At 44.4% G+C, this 21,276-nt stretch overlaps 1 protein-coding gene across 5 annotated transcripts in view; it reads right to left on the bottom strand.

Moving 5' to 3' along the window:
• Positions 1–561: 561 nt before the first annotated feature.
• Positions 562–21,276, bottom strand: part of NLGN1 (neuroligin 1) — a 553,403-nt gene continuing 532,688 nt past the window's right edge. For 3 of the 5 annotated variants that reach the window (XM_056849370.1, XM_056849368.1, XM_056849371.1), the window contains 3 exons: positions 10,662–10,847; positions 3,991–4,780; positions 562–2,168 (listed from right to left, as the gene is read on the bottom strand). In XM_056849370.1, the coding sequence (XP_056705348.1) occupies positions 1,340–2,168; positions 3,991–4,780; positions 10,662–10,847 (1,805 nt within the window). In that variant the 3' untranslated portion in view covers positions 562–1,339. Of the gene's footprint in view, positions 2,169–3,990; positions 4,781–10,634; positions 10,848–21,276 lie in introns of all 5 variants that reach the window. The other 2 variants (XM_056849369.1, XM_056849367.1) reach the window with 1 other exon arrangement.

Genomic DNA, 21,276 nt, shown 5'->3' on the forward strand with positions numbered 1-21,276 from the left:
ACCCCATATTTTCCATATCTCTATCTGTATTATGCAAAGCTCTCCTTATAGATATTTCCAGGGAGCTTGGTCACCGCTAATGATACACAGACCAAGATGGGAATCGCTTGGAAATACTATGAATCAACTTTTATCACATGCAAGATGAGAAGTCGAATGAACGAGAGTTAGAACCAATGTGATAATTTGCAGTGGGGGGGGGGGGGGCAGCGAAATATTGGAAATAAATCTTTGGATTTTTTCTTTTTAGAGAAATTACTGGTATAAGCCTAAGAGACTGCAATGAAACCCCATCAAAACAGTAACTGCTTCATCAAAAATGTCCTATCAGCATTGTAAACACTGTAAATTAATTAGGCGGAAAGAGAATGTAACAACCGAACGGAGACGTTGGTTTCCTTTTGGGATTCCTATCCACATGTGTTCCCTGCTCGTCACCTGCAGTATCATCAAACATCTCTTTAAAAACGACCGTAATGCCTTCTATTACTTGGGAAACTAACGGGAATTGCAGGGTTGTCAATTAAGGTTTTCGGTTTTGGTCTTTTTCTTCCCCTCCCTTTAAAATAAACCTCCCTTAGTTTATGCCAATTGAGGGAAGACACTTCTATTCAGAACCCCAATGGGATGAGAAGAATTTTAATTACGGCTTAATCAGCAGCACAGCCACCAAGCATAATAAATTATCATGCACATCGTGCTAAAAATATCCCGTTTCCTTTATTCCCACAACGTTTATACTGACAGCGCTTATGTGATAATGTCATATCTGCCAGGTTCTAAAACTTTCCCCCCTTTTTTCCTTGGCAGATCTCAGCAAATGAGCCCATTTTGAAGGCCTTTAACAGCATCGGTGCTTTGTATAATTATCCAAATATGTAAATATGGTCTACACAAGAAAACAGTTCGAAATCAAAACGGGTGAAAATTATCTGACATTCCATTAATGTGTCCCTTGTGCATATTGATAGAACTTTATTCATTTTTTTTAATTTTCAGTCATCGTTTCCTTTCTGATTTTGTTGCACATGCCTAATTCCGTTATGTAACTTAAATCCTCAAAAAAATTAATACTTGAATGTGAATGAAAAAAGTATCATTCAGGACAATTGCTTCAAGCAATTGTAAAAAGTTATACTTTTTCTTTTAAAAGTTCATTTGTATATATGTACAATTCATTTTTCCCCAAACCCCCAAAGTTCTTGATATGTATATTCACATAATATTCCTCCATATTTAAATAGTAAGAGTCTTGTAGGTTGAAAGCCAAGTCACGTCTTCCATAATTATCCCCCACTGTAATCCACCAAAAAATAAAAGTTTGTTTCATCTTGTCTGGCTATACCCTAGTTGTTGAATGTGAATGGGGGTGTGGGTGTGGGTGGGGATGGGGCAGAGTGTTATTCTGTCCACCGGTAAATGTATTAAATGTGTGTAGGGGTTGAATCCCTGGTATAGTGTTAGGTATCATTGTAATGGTGTTGGGGGTCATCAAGGGAATATCATCAGGTGACCGCCTCATAGCTAGTGTGTAGTCTGGGGGGCAGGCGGTCCGAAGAACCACCTCGTGTGGATGGATGGACTCACATTCATGACCCAAGTCAGTGTGCTTCATTTGGAGGGACATTATTTCCTCTTCTTGTGCATGGGTGAGATCATTGGTCGTAGTGCGCTGTGGGCTACATCTCCGATGGACGTCATGTCTCCTCTTGTCCTTTTTATAGTACAGAGCTGCAAAGGCTAAAATGTTCAGGAACAGCAAAGATGCTCCAACAGCAATAGTTACACTCAACTCCGTGGAATAGTCTCTTTGATCCCCGGAAATTAGGCTCGGTGGTTGTTTGGGATCATCTTGCTTGGCTGTAGGAAAGGCTGAAGTTACAGGTACTGAATTTTTCCGTGTTGGCCTGAAAGTAATATCAGTTGATGGCACTTTAGTTGTCGTAGAGGTATACTGTGAAATGTCATTAAGATTGTGCAGGTGAGGTACCAGTTCCAACCACAGGTTCACTTTATTGGCCCTGTAATGTTCTTTCACTCGCGGTTTTAATCCAATGTGAAGGTAAAGCTGGTCTTTCTGGGAGTATCTGGTCCATGCTACTTCCTCAAACCGATTAGGTTTTGTGTGAATGAACTTTGTATCTTGTGGGACTGGTTGATTTGGATCCCTAGGGGGTGGGAAAGAAGGCATTAATTTATTTTTGAAAAATTACTCCAGCTTCAAAATACATTTTTCACATGGTATCAGTGTTTCACAATATATCAAACTAACTTCTACTAAGCTCCAAATAACACATGGTTGGCTCAGCTACTGTACTGCTATGCCCTCCAATACACACAATGACATGTATCCTACAATTCCACTGAGCAAAGCTGAAATAGGATACATGCTAATAATTTTTTTATGTCTACTGGGTGTTTATGGTATAATAGTCCTCCAGCCAATTGAACCAGCCAATTCCATGTTATCTGGTATTGGGGAGGGGCTGTGGCTCAGTGGTAGATCATCTGCTTGGCATGCAGAAGGTCCCAGTTTCAATCCCCGGCATCTCCAGTTAAAGGGACTAGGCAGGTAGGTGATGTGAAAGACCCCTGCCTGAGACCCCGGAGAGCTGCTGCTGGTCTGAGTAGACAGTACTGACTTTGATGAACCAAGGTTCTGATTCAATACAAGGCAGCTTCATGTGTTCATGGATATGGAAATATAATAAAACACTGTTGTCGATAGAGCCATGTCTCTCATGGTTTTTTAATGATAAATATGCATACTTCTGTTGATACGCAGAAAACCTTTAAAATATCAAAAATGCTAAAAAAAGAAGAGTTGGTTTTTATATGCCGACTTTCTCTTCCACTTAAGGAAGAATCAAACCATCTTACAGTCACCTTCCCTTCCCACAACAGACACCCTGTGAGGTAGTTAGGGCTGAGAGAGAGTGACTTGCCAAAGGTCACCCAGCTGGCTTCCTGTGTAGGAGTAAGGAAACAAATCCAGTTCACCAGATTAGCCTCCACTGCTTATGTGGAAGAGTGGGGAATCAAACCTGGTTCTCCAGATCAGAGTCCACAGCTCCAAACCACCTCTCTTAACCACGACACCATGCTGGCTCTCAATTTAGAGGTTTCCGCTCTTTTTTGCCCCCTTTTCTCTGCCCCTGCATCAGAGCTGGTGGCTAAAATATTATCACGCTCTGCTGTAGGGCTGTGATGCCATCACATCTGAAACTGGCCAACATCTTGGTTTGTGTGCTATCACTTAGCAGGGTTGAACTAAATAGGACACTGGTCAGCAGGTCTTGATGTGGGAAACCAGACCTCATGATAGATGACATCATTTAATGTCTCTAAGTTGCAGCTCCTGAATTGTCCCTTCATAACCATTTTACCAATGTAATCCTGCACAGTGTTATTCCAGTCGAAACCTACTGATTCCAATAGGCCTAAGCTGGAGTAACTCTGCATAGAATAACAGCACTGCGCATGTATTAATCCAGGTCTTAAACTGGCTTTATGAGATGTGAAAGTATTATAAAGGTAAAGGTAGTCTGCTGCGCAAGCACCGGGTCATTCCTGACCCATGGGGTGACGTCACATCCCAACGTTTACTAGGCAGACTATGTTTACGGGGTGGTTTGCCATTGGCTTCCCCAGTTGTCTATACTTTACCCCCAGCAAGCTGGGTACTCATTTCACCGACCTTGGAAGGATGGAAGGCTGAGTCAACCTTGAGCCGGCTACCTGAAACCGACTTCCATTGGGATCGAACTCAGGTTGAGAGCAGAGCTTTTGACTGCAGTACTGCAGCTTACCACTCTGTGCCACGGGGCTCTATAAAGTATTATAGTATTATAGAAAACAACAATTTCAGCACATTAACATGGCAACCGTTGCCATTATATACACATGCTGAGTGCCATTAGAAAGGATGGGCCTTGATTGGATCAGATTCATGTTCTTCATTGTGATGCTATGTATCCATGAAGGACTTACCCAGTTTTTGCAAAGTTTGTCCAGTATGTCATCACGACTGCACTTAGCATGACATCATTTTTGGAAAAATTACAAGGAAACAATTCAGTAGGACCTATCATTGGGATCCCCAAAACATAAGGGACTTCATCCCCGTGGGCGGCATCCGCCCACGCAGGTACCTGATCTGTTTGGCAATGATGGTAAAAGGCATAAAAATATGTGGGTGATCCAAAATTGGAATGGAGATCAGCTGTAGCCACTGCTGGCGCAACCCATTGATGATCAGTAAACAAAGCCAACAATGTTTTCCTCCGGGTTTCTGGGTTGTGTCTATCTGCCCAGTCAGTGTACATAAATTTAATGGTTTCTCTTAGTATGTCTTTGCCTTCCGGGTATCCGTACAAGTTATCGACAAAGTTTGAAACGGCAAAGTCAAAGTCGCTGGCCGAGATGCCATCTTCGCTGTCCACAATGTTTTCCACAAACTTCAACCCTTCTCCTTGGTTAACTCCCAACATTATGTCATAGTTGAGGAACTCTCCTTGCTCCATCAATATCTGAGGGTCGTCGGGTATCACATCCCCATCTATCACTGGACCAAAGGCTATGTGGTACCGGGCAGGTTGAATATCCTGGTCAACGAGTTCTCGGTAAGGTTTCTTCTGTAGACATTCTACCAATTCTACCGTATCTGACACATTGCAGCCCACTTTTGTAGCCAACATCCTGGCATATTTTGCAGGCTGAAAACTGACTGCCCAACTAGAGAGAGCTGTCCCACTTTGAGCTATTGCCCGCTGAAAAAGTCCTGTGTGGGGAGACAGAGGACAAGAGTTTAGAAAGATGGACTGAATCAATAACTATCAGCTACATGCTTAAAATATCTGAATTAAGTCTGTTGGACAGTTAGACATCTTACCATTACAGTGTACGCTTTTAAAAATTTTTATTATTGTTGTTGAGGTTGTTGACTATATAGGTAAATCATATAATATAGTTGTATATATATAAAAATAAACTATATATAATACATTGCAAACCAACAAGAAAACAAGGCAAAAGCAAAGGGATCACAAAGGGGTAGCCATATTAGTCCGCCCTTGCAACATGAAACAAAGATCCAGAGATACCTTAAAAACGAACAACATTTATTTCACCATGTGCTTTTTATGAGCCACAGCTCACCTCACAGCTGTGGCTCACGCAAGCTTATACTGAAATAAACACCATCAGTCTGTAAGGCGCAGGTCGACTTTTGTTTCATTTTGTAGCAAGGGGGAAGGAGCAGTATATATGAAAGGTCTGTATCGATGTAGATCAAGATCAGTGTCAGGTTCTTCACTGAACGCAAGATCCAGACGGGCTCTTGACATAAGTTCAGGCCGAGTTCTGGCCACAAGTCAAGTCCTTGGTTCCCAGGGTTTGGAAGCTCCTGTGTATACTTCGTTAGTGCCGGCTATCACAGCTGTGGCGTGTTGTGTCTTCATTCATGGGAAATGCTTATCTTATCTCACTGTTGCCTAGCAATGTTTATCTTATTCTCTTGTCCTAATGTTTTTAAGCAGGTAGCCTGTACTGGGTCTCCGTTGCTAACCTTGCCTGCCTGCGTGCAGTTAGTTCTTTTAATTTGCTTTTTAGTTCCTAATAAAGTTTTACTGCTTCAGATCTACCTGTCTGGATGAGTAAGCTTGAGGGATACTAGAGGCAAACGCCTGAGACTGACAATCAGGCCCTGCAATATTAAACTGGGGTGTGAACAAATGGGGAGAATTGGATGCTTTTGATGTCTGTGCATAACCCACTGAATGCTGGGTAGAATGAACGGGGGTTTCAAAAGATTGCAGTGAATGACTTGCTGTGTGTGGTCTCATTGTTCATCTGTGATGACTGTGGCTTCTTTGTGGCATCGAATTGTTCTGCAAACTACTACTTTAGGTGGTGGGCAAACCTAACACATTTCTGCTGCCTTCTATTAATGGATTAGGTTCGCCTCATTAGCTGCTAGCTTCTGTATCATGGCGTTCCTTTTTAAAAATAAGCAACAAGTGGCCGCTTGTTTCTTGTCATTCCCAAATTCTGACTGCGGCTCGGAATTGAGCTGACTGAACTTGTCTGACCTGCGGAAGGCTGAGTGACTTGTTGTGGCATTAACTGTAAAACAGCCAACCCAGGATATGACTTGGTCTCATGCATGGACACTTCTCCTTTCCCATAAGGAAGAAGTCATGACTGAAGTGGGCTGTACCATGTTTATTAGAATGGTGCACCTGATTTTAAACATCCATTCTTGCTAGGGACAGAGAGGGCGGTAAGAGCGCTTATCCAGGTAAGGGCGCTTATCCAGGCGCACTAAAAATATGGTACATGTAATGGTAATGTAGCTCTTAGAGATTTCTATAAAGAAATACCTGCAATATGTTTGTGACTGCAGTATTCCATCAATAAATACCTAACTTGTATATATTCGGAAGCCAAGGTCTTTATATGTGTGTGGGTGTGTGTGTGTTCTAAAAATGGGAAGGGTCTGAGGCTCAGTGGTAGAGCATCTGCTTGGCATGCAGAAGGTTTCTTGGCATCTCCTGGCATCTCCAGTTAAATGAGATGCGAATAGGTGATGCGAAAGACCTCTACCTGAGACCCTGGAGAGCTGCTGCCAGTCTGAGGAGACAATATTGATTGTCATGGACCAGTGATCTGATGCCATATAAGACAGCTTCATATGGCATCTCTCTCTCTCTCTCTCTCTCTCTCTCTCTCTCTCTCTCTCCCCCCCCCACCTGTCTGTCTGTCTGTCTATCTATCTGTTGCTCTAATTCCTATAAAGTGCCATTAAGGTTTACGGCAATCCCATACAAGCAGCCATAAAAAGAATGGCCATTGTAGCCTTCATACGGGAAGGAATGGCTCTTACAAAATAATGGGCAGGATCCAGCCAGTGCTGAGCACTTTCACGTCCGCTTGTTTTCAATGGGAAATAAATGAAATCAAGGAGAAATAAATACAATCAAAGAAAGATACGGCGAACAACAGAAACAATCACACCAAACAGGAATGAATAAAGGTAAATATTTGCATGATCAAGTTGGATTTCAAGAAATATTTCCATCACACCGACACAAAACCCCACCCAGAAACAGAAACCAAAGAATATTTGATGACTCTCTTCCCACTTACTAGACGGAAACACCAGGGAGCAAATCACTTTCAGGACTGCTAACAACCTAATCCCTGAACCTTGTTCTGAAAAGTGCGGGGATCCCACTGACAATCACAGGGCTGCTGCTTAACTGGGTTATGGATTGGGCTGTAAGTCACCTGTTCAGAGAGAGCTGGTATAAACAGCAGAGCTTGTTAAATGCTCCATTAAAGGCTGGATTAAGTTAAAAGTGGTCGAAGTCCTCGAGCCATAAAGCTCAATTCAGCTACTTTAGAGACGAATATTTTTTTTTTTTTGGTTATTGAACTGTGATGGTGGAAAATGGATGAAAGGGATGAAAGTAATGTTCCCCTTCAACCCTCAAACCATTTTCTCTGAAGTAGTTCCATGGAAATCGGGGACATTATTCCAGCCATTGTAGCCTTCGTACGGGAAGGAAAGGCTCTTACAAAATAACGGGCAGGATCCAGCCAGTGCTGAGCACTTCCACCTCCCCTTGTTTGCAATGGGAAATAAATGAAATCAAGGAAAGATACGGCCGGTTCCAATGCATGTTCTCTCGAAAATAAATTTCTATGGTGTGTAATGGGTCTTACCCGTTGTAAGAATGCATAAGGTTGCTGTTTGAAAGGTGAAAAGAAAAAGGAGGTCTTGTGGCACTTAAAAGGATAAAGGTGCAATCCTTTTAATGGAGTGAGTCCCACTAAATAGACCTGGGTATGATTAGGATTACTAATCCCATGGTGGTGGTGGTAGTGGTGGTGGTGGTAGTAGTAGTCACCCAGCAGGCTTCATATGCAGGACTGGGAAAACCAACCCGGTCCACCAGATTAGTGTCCACCGCTCATGTGGAGGAGTGGGGAATCAAAGCCGGTTCTCCAGATTAGAGTCCAATACTCTTAACCACTACACCACACTGGATCTCTATGGTCTACTAGAATTACAACGGATCTTCAGGCTACAGTGATCAGTTTTGCTGGAGGAAATGGAAGCTTTGGAAGGCAGGCTCTATGATATCACATCCCCACTGAGCTCCCTCTTCTACCCAAACATCCCTTTCCCCAGGTGCTGGCCCCAAGTCTCCAGGAATTGCCCAAACTGGAGCTGGCAACCCTAAGTAGGTATCTGAGTAGACCTGTTTAAAACGGCATTGTGGCAAGTTTATTTTCACAAACTAGAGCCCACAGTAACAAAAAACCAGGGGAGGGGCCACAGGTCATAAGAACATAAGAAAGGCCCTGCTGGATCAGACCAAGGTCCATCTAGTCCAGCAGTCTATTCACACAGTGGCCAACCAGGTGCCGCTAGGAAGCGTGGCATGCAGAAGGTCCCAGGTTCAATCCCTGGCATCTCCAGGCAAAAGGAGATGAGGTAGTAGGTGATGGGAAAGACCTCTGCTTGAGCCTCTGGAGAGTCGCTACAAGTCTGAGCAGACAAAACTGACTTTGATGGTTCAAGGGTCTAATTCAGTATTAAGACAACTTGTTGTGTATGTACTTTTGGGAAGTGTATGGACTTTCAGTAGTTCAGTAGTTCCATGGAAACTGGTAAAAGAAAATGAGGTAGTAGGTGATATAAGAGCATATGAACATAAGAAAGGTCATGCTGAATCAGACCAAGGTCAATCAAGTCCAGCAGTCTGTTCACACAGTGGCCAACCAGGTGCCTCTAGGAACCCCACAAGCAAGATGGCTGCAGCAGCATTATCCTACCCGTGTTCCACAGCACCTAATATAATAGGCATGTTCAGCTGATCCTGGAGAGAATAGGTATGCACCATGACTAGTATCCATTCTGACTAGTAGCCGTGAATTGCCCTCTCCTCCAAGAACATGTCCACTCCCCTCTGAGAGCCTTCCAAGTTGGCCATATGAAAGACCTCTGCCTGAGAACCTGGAGAGCAGCTGCCTTGGCTTGGAGGACCAAAGGTCCCACTCAGTAGAAGGCAACTGCATGTGTTAAAATTAACTGGCTCAGAGCCTCAGTCTAACGAAGCGTGCCGTGCCTTTTCCCAAAAAGGATGAGGGTGCCAAAATGGAAGGCCTCTGTAACCTCAGAAAGCATTTGCTTCATTTCCCCCCCCTCAGCCTACAGTCTTTCCTGTTCTAGAGAAGAGAGGTGATAATGACAGAAGGGGAAAAGATGCAAGAGAACAACCTCGATGCTTTGACAATCTCAGATCACACATGCAAAAACACTTGCTCTTTCCTTGGGCAGCACCAAGTGAAACTTTTAACACTTTCAGACAAAAGACTTCTGAACCGAGGGCTCATTTCCTTCACAGTAGATAACAGTTTGCAACAACTCTGCCATTTGGTACCAATCAACAACTATGCCACCCACTGCCCTTCAGACCTTGCTGCTCTTAAAAAAAGAACTGAACAGGCCCTTCAAAACTGATCAAATGTAGTTGTTTTCATATATACTGTGAAAGTCACTGATCCGCTTTCTAAGAAAAGCACCCTCAGGAGAAGAGGCCCAAAATATCAGGCAGTTACTATAAGTTCTTCTAGCCAAAGTCTAGCAATTGTGTGTTTTGCCAGCTCCGGGTTGGGAAACACCTGGGGATTTTGGGGGCGGGGCCTGAGGAGGGCGGGGTTGATCTAAGCAAGTGTTTAGAGAACAAAGAGAAATGGGGATCATATGGGTTTTCATATACTTCATTTCTACCTTATATCCTTTCCCCTTTGAATCCAAATCTCCATAAAATACTTTTAAAATGCTCATCTTTATCTTAAACGGGGCAGGAGCATAAATGTGGCACCATTTGGACTACAGAAACAGTGGCATTTCCCCCCTCCCCATTTCCTTTAACTGGGGTCCAATTGATCCCAATGACATAGGCCTCAATACAGAGAAAGAGAGCAATCAACACTATGGCTGTTTATGCTTGGTAATTAGCAGTGCGTTCCAGGCTGAAGTGCCCCGCATATTTTTTTGAGTTCTTCACGCTGAACCGTCATTCCAGAAGTCACTGCGAAGCCGGCACATACCTGCTTCGGATTTCTTAAGAGCCCCTTTAACACAACCTTTTTTATTTGTGCCGTTCCCATCTTGAAACATCCACTCAAGGAAACATGAAGAATTGCAGCCATGGGTTAGCTATGCAAACGACGATTGCTAATGGCTATGCAAATGAAGGAACGAAGGAGCAGGTGAGTGTGTGTGTGGGTGGAATTTGTTTGACTTTCTCCTCTTGCATCGGGAGCGTGAATAGGCATTTTAAAGGTCGGATTTAAAAAAGGAGCTTTGAGCGAGCATCAAAATTGACCCTGCATAAATGGCTTATTGCTGTAGGGGGAATACATGATATATGAAGTGACACATTTATGCCAGAAGTGTAGGAGGTGGTATTATTATTATTATTATTATTATTATTATTATTATTATTTCCTTTGGCATTCCTAGATGCGACAAAATACATATATACAAGAGCATCACATAGAAGTCATGGTGGTGGCATGCAGACACCGAAATCGTCAAAATTTGCAACCTGCAATAATACCTTTGGTTGAATTGCTCCAACGGTTACCTTCAGAATAATGGGACAAAGTCAAGAGATTGACACATGAACCGCCGGCGCCAGATCCAAAAACGGTGATTCTCAGCGGGTCGCCCCCAAAGAACCCAATGTTTTCACTAGTCCACCTCAAGGCCTGGATGAGATCAAGGAGGCCATAGTTCCCCTTGGCTGCTTGGTCCCCGGTGCTCAAGAAACCTGCAAGTTAAAAAGGAAACAGAGAGGGGAAAAAGGAAAAGGATTTAGGGCTTGGCTTCTTTCCCCCCCACACCAGATTATGCATGTTGTACGGTTATCGTCTCACTACTGCTTTCAAATGTAACGGGAGTTAAGTGCTGTGTAAATACATTGTGTTCTTTATCCACTTGGCAACAATTTACAAGTGACTCATCATTCCCACTACAAATCCTTTGGTGTTTATTATAATAACGTTATGCATGACAAACGACGGCATGCATTATGCAAACACTTTGAAGAATATAGGCTGCGTTCGGTATCAAATGGAATGTTAACTTCGCCCGCAATCTGTTTTGCGAGATTGGTTCTTGTAGGTTATCCGGGCTGTGTGACCGTGGTCTTGGTATTTTCTTTCCTGACGTATAACCATGCAGATTAGCTTTGGATTTCAGACATTAACAGATCACTTCAGGATACAATGGTTCCATATTAACATACCACACCCTCATTAGCACATTACCTTGGATACTTTTTGCAGGACAATGATTCAGCTCAAACCCAACCCCTTTCTGACTATATATTACTCTTCCTACACACTCGACACTGAGAGACACTGTCCTTCAGTGTTACTCCTCTGAAGATGCCTGCCACAGCTGCTGGCGAAACGTCAGGAAAGAAAATACCAAGACCACAGTCACACAGCCCGGATAACCTACAAGAACCAATGAACTCTGACCGTGAAAGCCTTCGACAATGTTTTGCGAGAGGTCGCTGGTCTCCCGCGTCCAACCTCATCAGGCCAGAAGGGATCACATGCGATGCACATTATGCATCAAGCAGAAGGGAGAGCATGTCCAAGCCCTGGCGATCATGACGACGACAGGGGGATATTAAGTGATGCCCTATTCATGTATTTGCTGACACAGCTATGTATAGGGCTGCCAACCTCCAGGTGGTGTTACATAAAAAAGACACCTCTGTGTGTATACAGAATGTTAGGAAACAAACACAGGAGCGAATGTATATAACAAAGTGCAAAATCATGTATTAGATAAGCTACACAATGTAAAGAGCAAGGTAGGTATCTGTACAACTATACATCTCTAAAGCTATCCTAATAAGAGTCCGTGTTACAAAAGTCCAAATCCTGTACAAATTGCTGTGAAAAGTTTTGTTTATCTTCTTATTTTCAGTTGTCCTTCAGCAAGGTACAAGAAAAAAGACGGTTCCACTATCAGGAAAAGAAGGGGAGATGGCCGTTTCCGATGCTTCATCAGTCCCTCTTCCAATCAATACATAGTTGTATAATGTCTCCTCTCAGTTTATAAACGGAACCACCTATAGTATTACTGCATTCTTCCCCATTCCATCATTAGGATAGTCAGCCCGGTTCCCAGAGGGATATCCTTCTTTTTAATATCTTAGTTAATAGTATTGAAATCAATTCCTCAATTAAGTTTCCTTGAACCTTCACATGAACAGGACAATAGTTTTGAAGAAAAAAACCAGCATTCTTCTCTGTTTGTAGATGCATGCCTGTATCGCAGCAAGCACCATCTCAGTAGAAGTATTCTTCCTTGCATGAAAGTGAAGGAGCAATGCCTCTTCTAACAAAGTACCTGGGCCTCTCGCTTATGTATTTATGGTAGGGCTGTCAAAAAAAAAAATTCGGTACAGTTCGGATTCGGCCGAATTTGACCCTTGTGGGGTCGGTACGTGCCGAAGTCCGAACTCCCCCGCTTCGGATCCCCGGTAATTCGGGGGGATCCGGAGTTCGGGGGAAAATTTGGCCGAAGCGCGCCTTCAGGGATTCCCTGAAGGCGCGAGGGGGCCCTTTAAACTGATCTGAGCCTCCCAGCTGGGAGGCGCAGATCAGTTTAAAGGGCAGCCTGCCCCCTTCAGCGGGCTCCGCTGAAGGGGGGCGGGCTGCCCTTTAAACTCATCTGTGCCTCCCGGCCGGGAGGCGCAGATGAGTTTAAATGGCAGCCCGCCCCCCCTTCAGCAGGCTCCCGTGAAGGGGGGCGGGCTGTCATTTAAACTCATCTGCACCTCCCGGCCGGGAGGCACAGATGAGTTTAAATGACAGCCCGCCTCCCTTCAGGGGAGCCCGCTGAAGGGAGGTGGGCTGCCCTTTAAACTGATCTGAGCCTCCCAGCTGGGAGGCGCAGATCAGTTTAAAGGGCAGCCCGCGCCTTTCAGCGGGCTCCCCTGAAGGGGGGGCCGAATTGGCCGAATTTATTCGCGAACTCCCGAACTCGCTGAATTCGGCCCCCCCGGTTGCCCGCCAGATTTGAGTTCGGATCCGTCCGAACTGAAAATCACCGACTCAGGGGAAATTCGGTTGATTTTCAGTTCGGACCGAACCGAATTGACAGCCCTAATTTGTGGAGTTGCTCCAGAGGACCTAATCCATTACACCTTATTCTGTCCTCTTTACACAGAGCCCAGACTTAAATTTCTCAGAGCGTTTCTAAAGGGCCTAAATCATTTTTCTAGATCCAGAGAAGCTGCTCTTTCTCCTATCAGATGCCAATCCTGATGTTTCCTACAAAGTGTCACTCTTTGCTTTAGCAGCCAAGAAAATCTGAGCTAAAGCTGTTTTTTAATCAGGGAACTTAACATATTTAAATACTAGCTTCTTGGGGGGTCAGACTGTTTTAAAGTTACTTCAATGTTATTTTATGTTATTTTAATGTTTTGTATGGTGGATTGTGATGGCCTTTGGCCGCAGACAATAAACTTATATCACAACAAAGTACCTGCTGCACACAGATTTTTAAATACTTTACATTAAAAATAATTTACACGCCCCACCAGCTGCCTAATTAATAATGCATACCTTTTAATGAACCAAAAATGATTGACGTATACTGCAGTGAACGTTCTATTTCAGTGAATGTCCTAGTTCCAGCCTCCCCCCGAAAAGAGTTACAGACATTGTTGTGTGTGCTTAGTAGTAATCCATGAGATACACTCTACCTGCCTCCCAAAAGTAGGAAACTTACATGGTGTGATCTGAGCGCTTCCTAATACCAGTGATTTCTACCTCCAGAGAGTGCGCCTAATTCCTTACACTGAAATCCTAAGCATTAGAAGAGCTCTGTTTAGGGTTGCACTGTTAGTTCCTTACCTTAAACACACCCGACTTTTTGATCTGGTCTCTTGGAGGTCAATTTAAACATTACAGATCCCATGCGGAGTCTGCCATAAAGTGCTTCCCCAAACTGGGCTTAATATTGAAGAGGCTCTTAATCAGTCTTAGACATGTGCGGTTTTTCCACACTGGTAGCACACGTCTGCTAGCATAGAGATTCCTGTCTCTGGCCTTGATCCATGCAGTAAGAGCCTTTTAATCCTTCTTCCATAGGGTTGCCAACCTCCTGGTAGTAGTAGGAGATCTCCCATTATTGCAACTGATCTCCAGCCAATAGAGATCAGTTCACCTGGAGAAAATGGCAGCTTTGGCAAGTGGACTCTATGGCATTGAAGTTCCTCCCCTCCCTAAACCCCGCCCTCCTCAGGCTGCGCCCCAAAAATCTCCAGGTATTTCCCAACCTGGAGCTGGCAACCCTATTCTTCCAACAGTGTGGAATGCCTCATAAGAATAAGTTGACCCTCAAAGTCTGATTGCTGGGGGGGCAAGGCATCACATGGATTTCTCTTCTAAAAGTAGATTGCATTCCTACTCCTAAAGAGGTTGCTCATCTATATCTTACTGCTCTTTCCCAGCATAACTCAGCTGATTATAAAAAGAACCACCCCATACTGCGGCACATGTCTCCTTCCTTGGTGGAAGTGGAGAAATGTGCAATCAGTATGTAAGGTACACCTTTGTAAAGACTTTGTAAAGACTTACTAAATTAAGTACCGTTACAACTTCTTGCACCTAGGGTTGCCAACTACAAGCTGGGAAATTCCTGGAGATTTGGGGGTAGAGCCTGGGGAGGGTGGGGGTTTGGGGAGGGCAAGGACCTCTTTGATGAACAATGCCATAGAATTTGCCCTTCAAATCTGCCATTTTCTCCAGGGGAACTTATCTATGTAGTCTGTAGATCAGTTATAATTCTGAGAATTCTGTAGTCTGGTGATCTCTAGATCTCCAGGCACCACCTGGAGGTTGGCAACCCTAGTTGTAGCCAGGGCTGAGGAAATTCCTAATGCCAGTCTTTAACCTTATAGAGAACATCACTCAAAGCAGGAGGCTGCTTAGGTTTTATCCCGAATTTTTCAGAGGGCAACAGTCTATGGAGTGTTTTAAAAAGGCCAAAAATGCATGAACTTTTCATTAACTCAGAGGTGCTTTTGTTCATTACTGGGCTTAATTATAGAAAATGGGGAAACCACCTTTAATTAGAAGGAGGAGTGGACAACATTTCCAGACACTTTTTAATCAAAAAGTTGATGGCTTATCTACAGAGTGCCCTTTTCATAATGGGTGATGGCAATGGAATCTTATTAACAATCCATAATAGACCAAAAAAATGTGGGGCTAATTCTGCCCTTAGCCATCTGAAAGAAAATCTCCCATAACTGTGTGACCTTAGTGACCAAAGATGGATCTGGCTTGGTCTTTTGGTTTATAGTATCTAAGTGAGCAAGAGTGCAATTCTACATGGAGTTATGCCCATCTATCCTCACTGATTTCAACCGCCTTCAGCTGGAGTAACTCTACACAGTATTGTACTGTTCATATCTTTTGTAAAGTTATGGGGGATTAGAGGAGGAAAAAAGGATATATACATTCCAATCCAATCCATCTAGAGTTCATAAAAGCAGACATTCATGGATGTATCCCTAACTGGATGTCGCCATCATGAACACTCATGAGGGATGAGCATGCGACACCCCAGTAGGGTTGCCAACCTCCAGATACTAGCAGGAGATCTCCTGCTATTACAACTGATCTCCAGCCAATAGAGATCAGTTCACCTGGAGAGAATTGCCGCTTTGGCAATAGGACTCTTTGGCATTGAAGTTCCTCCCTTCCCCAAACCTCGCCCTCCTCAGGATCCACCCCAAAAACCTCCCGCTGGTGGCGAAGAGGGAGCTGGCAACCCTACTCCCCAGATTACCAACCCTTTTAAAAAAGTGGAATCTGCTGTGCCAGGGCTAAGTTCAGCCCCCATTTCCCTTTCAGTGGTGGGTCATAGTGTTGGATGGGGCCGTGGCTCAATGGTAGAGCCTCTGCTTGGCATGCAGAAGGTCCCAGGTTCAATCCTTGGCATCTCCAGTTAAAGGTACCAGGCAAACAGATGATATGAAAGACCCCTGCCTGAGACTCTGGAGAGCAGCTGCCGGTCTGAGTAGACAATACTGACTTTGATGGACCAAGGGTCTGATTCAGTAGAAAACAGCTTCATGTGTTCATGTGATGTTCCGCTTTGCTCTGTTGGTCAGGAACCCTGGCCTACGAGTACTGTTGCATTCATGGCGTTATTTAAGAACAGATGAAATGTCTGATATCCTCATCAATATTCGTAAGGGAAATTCTTAAAGGGTCACAGGGGTAAAACTCCTATTGCAATAAAATTGGCCTGCAAGGTCAGAGCATTTGAAGACGGCATCCTAGATCTAATGCATCACCTGCTGTACCATTGAAAAAGCAAGCAGGAACCAAACTTCTTCCGCAGTGTTGCATGGGGAAACTTTCTAAGAGGATACATAGCATGAAGACGGAGCCTATAGCCGGAGCCAATGTACAAACTTATTTATACAGCATATAAACCTATTTCAGTAATGACAAAAAGATGGTTGTTTTTCCTCCAATGCAAAGGCGAAACATCAGCACAAGAATGTTTCAGACTATTTTTTTTAAAGGTTGGCTCTATTAATAACCACTCTGTTGCCATTTATCTGAACTAGTCTGGAGAAGTAACAACTTGAGATGCAAAACAGCAAACATACAATACATCTTTGCTGCAAATTGGCTGAAGCTGGTATCTGCACAAGATGGATGAAGGCCAACAGTAATTTTCATTAGGTGAAACATTTCCATTTCATTGTTCCAAAGCCATCAGAAGCCTGCCAACATCATTGACTGCTAACACCATTGACCGATCATGCGTTTTTTCATATCTGGCCAGTCATATATAGGAAGTCAAATAATCCGTCTAAGCAAACAAAGCATTTTCAACCTTGTGTATAGTTCAAGGTGCTGAATACTATATCTCCTACAACTCATCCTTCATACAGACGATCTTTTCCTTAAAAAAAAAACAACCCTCAAACATAAGCAAATGGTTCCATTTCATGCTTACAATGAGAGATGTCAGGCCCGGCCTAGCTACTACGTGGGAGACTCGGGAGGGGAGGGACATGGGAGTGGAGACCGTCAGCCACAGCATGCCATCACTTCTGAGAAAAACCTGAAAGTGACCTCATGATTTTCAAGGAATCACTGGAAAGCCTATGGTAAAACCATAGAGTTTCTGATGACTCCTAGAGAGGCTTGTTGTATAAAGCAAACCAACATTCAAATCAGAATAACCTAAAATCACAGTTGTCTAAATAAAAATATGACCTTATCATTCAATCTCTGACAGCCTTAAAAAAGTTTTACCAAAGAACGGTTGGGAATGAGACTTCTGACTTAAGGGGCTCTTTCTCCAAAGCAACAGCCATTTAACTTGGAAAAATGTTTCCTCAGGTGGGAAGAAAGCTTCAAAGTTTGCGCAGTGGAGCGTGAGGATAGCAACCCTCACTTCTAATATGGTTGGGTATCCCAAGGAGGATATCCCTGGATGGGAGGGATTTCTGCTTGTGGAACACAGCTTTGTCAATTGTCCCCTCTCACTGCAGTCCAAAATACTCTCTAAAACCAGCTCCTATCCAATTTCTCCCCTCTCTCCATGGCCGCCTGTAGGTTAGCTTTTAAAATTAACTAGATCACATTTAATCTGGCCCCCAGGCACAGTAATGCTCCAATCAAAGTTGCCGAAAACAGCAGCTATTGAGGCAAAAGTCAAAGGAGAGTTGTGGCAAAGTACAATGGCTGTTCATGAATGATTGATAAAGCCCCCTGAATAAAAGTCATCAGCATTAACCAGCAGCTGAAGCCTTTTACACATAGTCCTTTAAAGACATCTGGAAACCCACTGATCAACTGTTCAGTATGGGGAATAGAGAGCTAGATCCTGTTCTTCCTCTGTTTATTTATCCATTCATTCATTCAGAGAGAAATGTGACTAGCCCAAGGTCAACCAGCTGGTTTCATGTGCAGGAGTAGGGAAACCAACCCGGTTCACCAGATTAGCGTCCGCCGCTCATGTGAAGGAGTGGGGAATCAAACCCGGTTCTCCAGATTAGAGTCCGCCGCTCCTAACCACTATGCCACTAGGGTTGCCAGGTCCCTCTTCGCCACTGGCGGGAGGTTTTGGGGGCAAAGCCTGAGGAGGGTGGGGTTTGGGGAGGGACTGAAATGCCATAGAGTCCAATTGCCAAAGCGGCCATTTTCTCAAGGTGAACTGATCTCTATCGGCTAGAGATCAGTTGTAATGGCAAGAGATCTTCAGCTAACACCCGGAGGTTGGCAGCTCTATACACCATGCTGGCTCTCCACACGTTTGCTTTTGCTATGGGCATCTATTCTGCGCTTAGATCAACCCTCCAGTCAGAGTATGTGGGCAGCCTACCTGTGAACATTAAGGCACATATCATAGTCATGAAGTAGAAGGCAGTGCCTGACTGTGTTAACCATGTTGTGCCCAAATATAAGGGCTAGCATAAAACTATACTATATGCACACACACACACACACATATACATAGATAGATACTTTGGGAAAGTTGGCACCCAAAGATTATAAACCAACAGATTACACTTTCTGCCTGGTACTGACTCTCACATAATGAGGGAGCCGTCCTTGATATAGTACACAGGATCTCTTATCTATCCTTAGGAATTTAGTTTCTATCCCACCCCCCACCCCCCACCCCGCTCAGAGATCAAGCACTTTCCTAGTTACGCCTTCAGGCTACACTAATAGGCTATGCTAATTAACAGCTTGTAGACACCTAATGTGTATTGGTTCTTTTGTAATACGAAATGTTTCCTTGTAAGGCAATGTACCAATCCTAAGGTATAAAGGATCTATCCCGTGCTTTGTTCTCGTGGGGGGAAACCTGTGCTTTATCTGCGGTTAGCCCACCCGGTTTAGCTAAATAAAAGACCTGCTGCTTTTCAACTTAACCTCCTCCTTGTTGTCTGTTTTATTGGACTCTACAAGACAATCAGGCACTTCAACCAGGGTATTTAAAAATACTATTCAGCATGTCCTTAATATATTCAACTGACTTATTAGGTACGAAGCCACTGGTGTGTATTAGTGTATTGAAGAAAAACAGGAGAGCATCAAAGATCATTTGCTCCTTTGCAGTGAGGCCTGTTGAATACATCATCCAATCCGGCTTTGAAGTCTGCGTCTCGCAAGCCCTGCCAAATCCCTTTCCTCCACCACGTCTGGAACACCTCGAAGACCTCACTAAGGTATGCTCCAGACGATATTTTTTTTTGAAGAGTTGAAAGCGTTACAGAAAAATACCGATTAATGTCTAATCTTACTGCCAAGAGTAAAATAAGATAAATAAAATAAGCCTTCTGTTCATGCATTGCCATTGTTACAAGAGGCACCGCTGTAAGAAACAGAAACTGAAAGGAAGTTGAAAGCAGTTATCTCTTCATCGGAACATTAGAACATCAGAAAGCCCTGCTGGATCAGACCAAGGCCCATCAAGTCCAGCAGTCTGTTCACACAGTGGCCAATAGGGTTGCCAGGTCCCTCTTTGCCACTGGTGGGAGATTTTTGGGGTGGAGCCTGAGGAAAGCGGGGTTTGGGGAGGGGAGGGACTTCAGTGCCATAGAGTTCAATTGCCAAAGCGGCCATTTTTCTCCAGGTGATCTGATCTCTATTGGCTGGAGATCAGTCGAATTAGCAGAAGATCTCCTGCTACTACCTGGCAGTTGGCAACCCTAGTGGCCAACCAGGTGCCTCTAGGAAGCTCACAAACGAGACGACTGCAGCAGCATTATCCTACCTGTGTTCCACAGCACCTCATGTAATAGGCGTGCTCCTCTGACACTGGAGAGAATAGGTATGCATCATGACTAGTGTCCATTTTGACTAGTAGCCATGGATAGCCCTCTCCTCCATGAACACGTCCACTCCCCTCCTAAAGCCTACCAAGACATTAATTCTAGATGTGTAGCCATGTTAGTCTGCAGCAACAAAACACAACAGGAGTCCAATGGCATCTCAAAGACTAACAAAATTTATTCCAGTGTAAGCTGTCATGGGTCAGAAGTCCTTTCATTCCTTTTCCATTTGAACTCATGAAGCTGCCTTATACTGAATCAGACCCTTGATCCATCAAAGTCAGTATTGTCTACTCAGACCAGCAGCGGCTCTCCAGGGTCTCAGCCAAAGGTCTTGCCAAGTGCCAAGTGGTGGCAGGCAAACCCCCGCCCATCCACCTGGCTCCCCGCTGACCAGCTGAGGGTCGGTGGGCAACACGTGTACATGCGCCTGCCCACGGCGCCACATCACTCCCCATTTACATACACCAGGAAACACTGCATCACAGCTGACCTTTTACCACTCAAACTCCCAGTTTGAGTGGTAAAGACCCCTTGCGATGCAGCACTTCTGGGTGTAAACAGGAAGTGACATGATCGCATTGGTGTGGTCTCATCTCACGTCCACCCAAAAAACCTCCCGCCGGAGGAGAGGGGGGACCTGGTAAGCCTACTTACTTGCCTGATCTCTTTAACTGGAGATGTCGGGGATTGAACCTGGGACTTTCTGCATACCAAGCAGATGTTCTACCACTGATCCACAGCCCCTCCCCATTTGTAGGGGTTGACAGGACTAGCACATTGGGGCATTTAAAGCAAATACAGAAGTGTCTCTTTGAGAAATTTATAGACGCAATCTTTATTTTATTTTTTGTGCCTGCGTGGCAACAGAGGTGTAGTTACATTCTTTCCAACCCATCGGCAGAGGCCAGCTGTCCCAAGGCAACTGACATCAGTTTCAAAGCGATATCGATCTGACTCGCTTCGGCTGTAGAGCAACCTCATACAAACAACTTCTTTTAACACAGCCCAGCTTCTCTTCTCGGAGGACTTGTGGTGCTGCTTTCGGAACAAGCAGTCACTGTTTCCCTAAGTGCCTTCCACAAGCTCTCTGGGGCTAGAGGTCCCCCCTCCCTGCAAGAACAGGGGAGAAAGGCCAATATGGGAATAGATATTTCTGTGTTTGGGAGCAGGGAGGAGAAGCAAGCTTGCATTTCAAGCTAGGGTTGCCAACCTCCAGGTGCTGGCTGGAGATCTCCCGCTGACAGAGATCAGTTCCCCTGGAGAAAATGGCCCCTTTGGCAACTGGACTCTATGGCATTGAAGTCCCTTCCCTCTCCAAACCCTGCCCTCCTCAGGCTCCACCCCCAAAGTGTCCAGG

This window comes from Euleptes europaea, chromosome 5 (assembly GCF_029931775.1).
Source record: "Euleptes europaea isolate rEulEur1 chromosome 5, rEulEur1.hap1, whole genome shotgun sequence".
NCBI lineage: Eukaryota > Metazoa > Chordata > Lepidosauria > Squamata > Sphaerodactylidae > Euleptes > Euleptes europaea.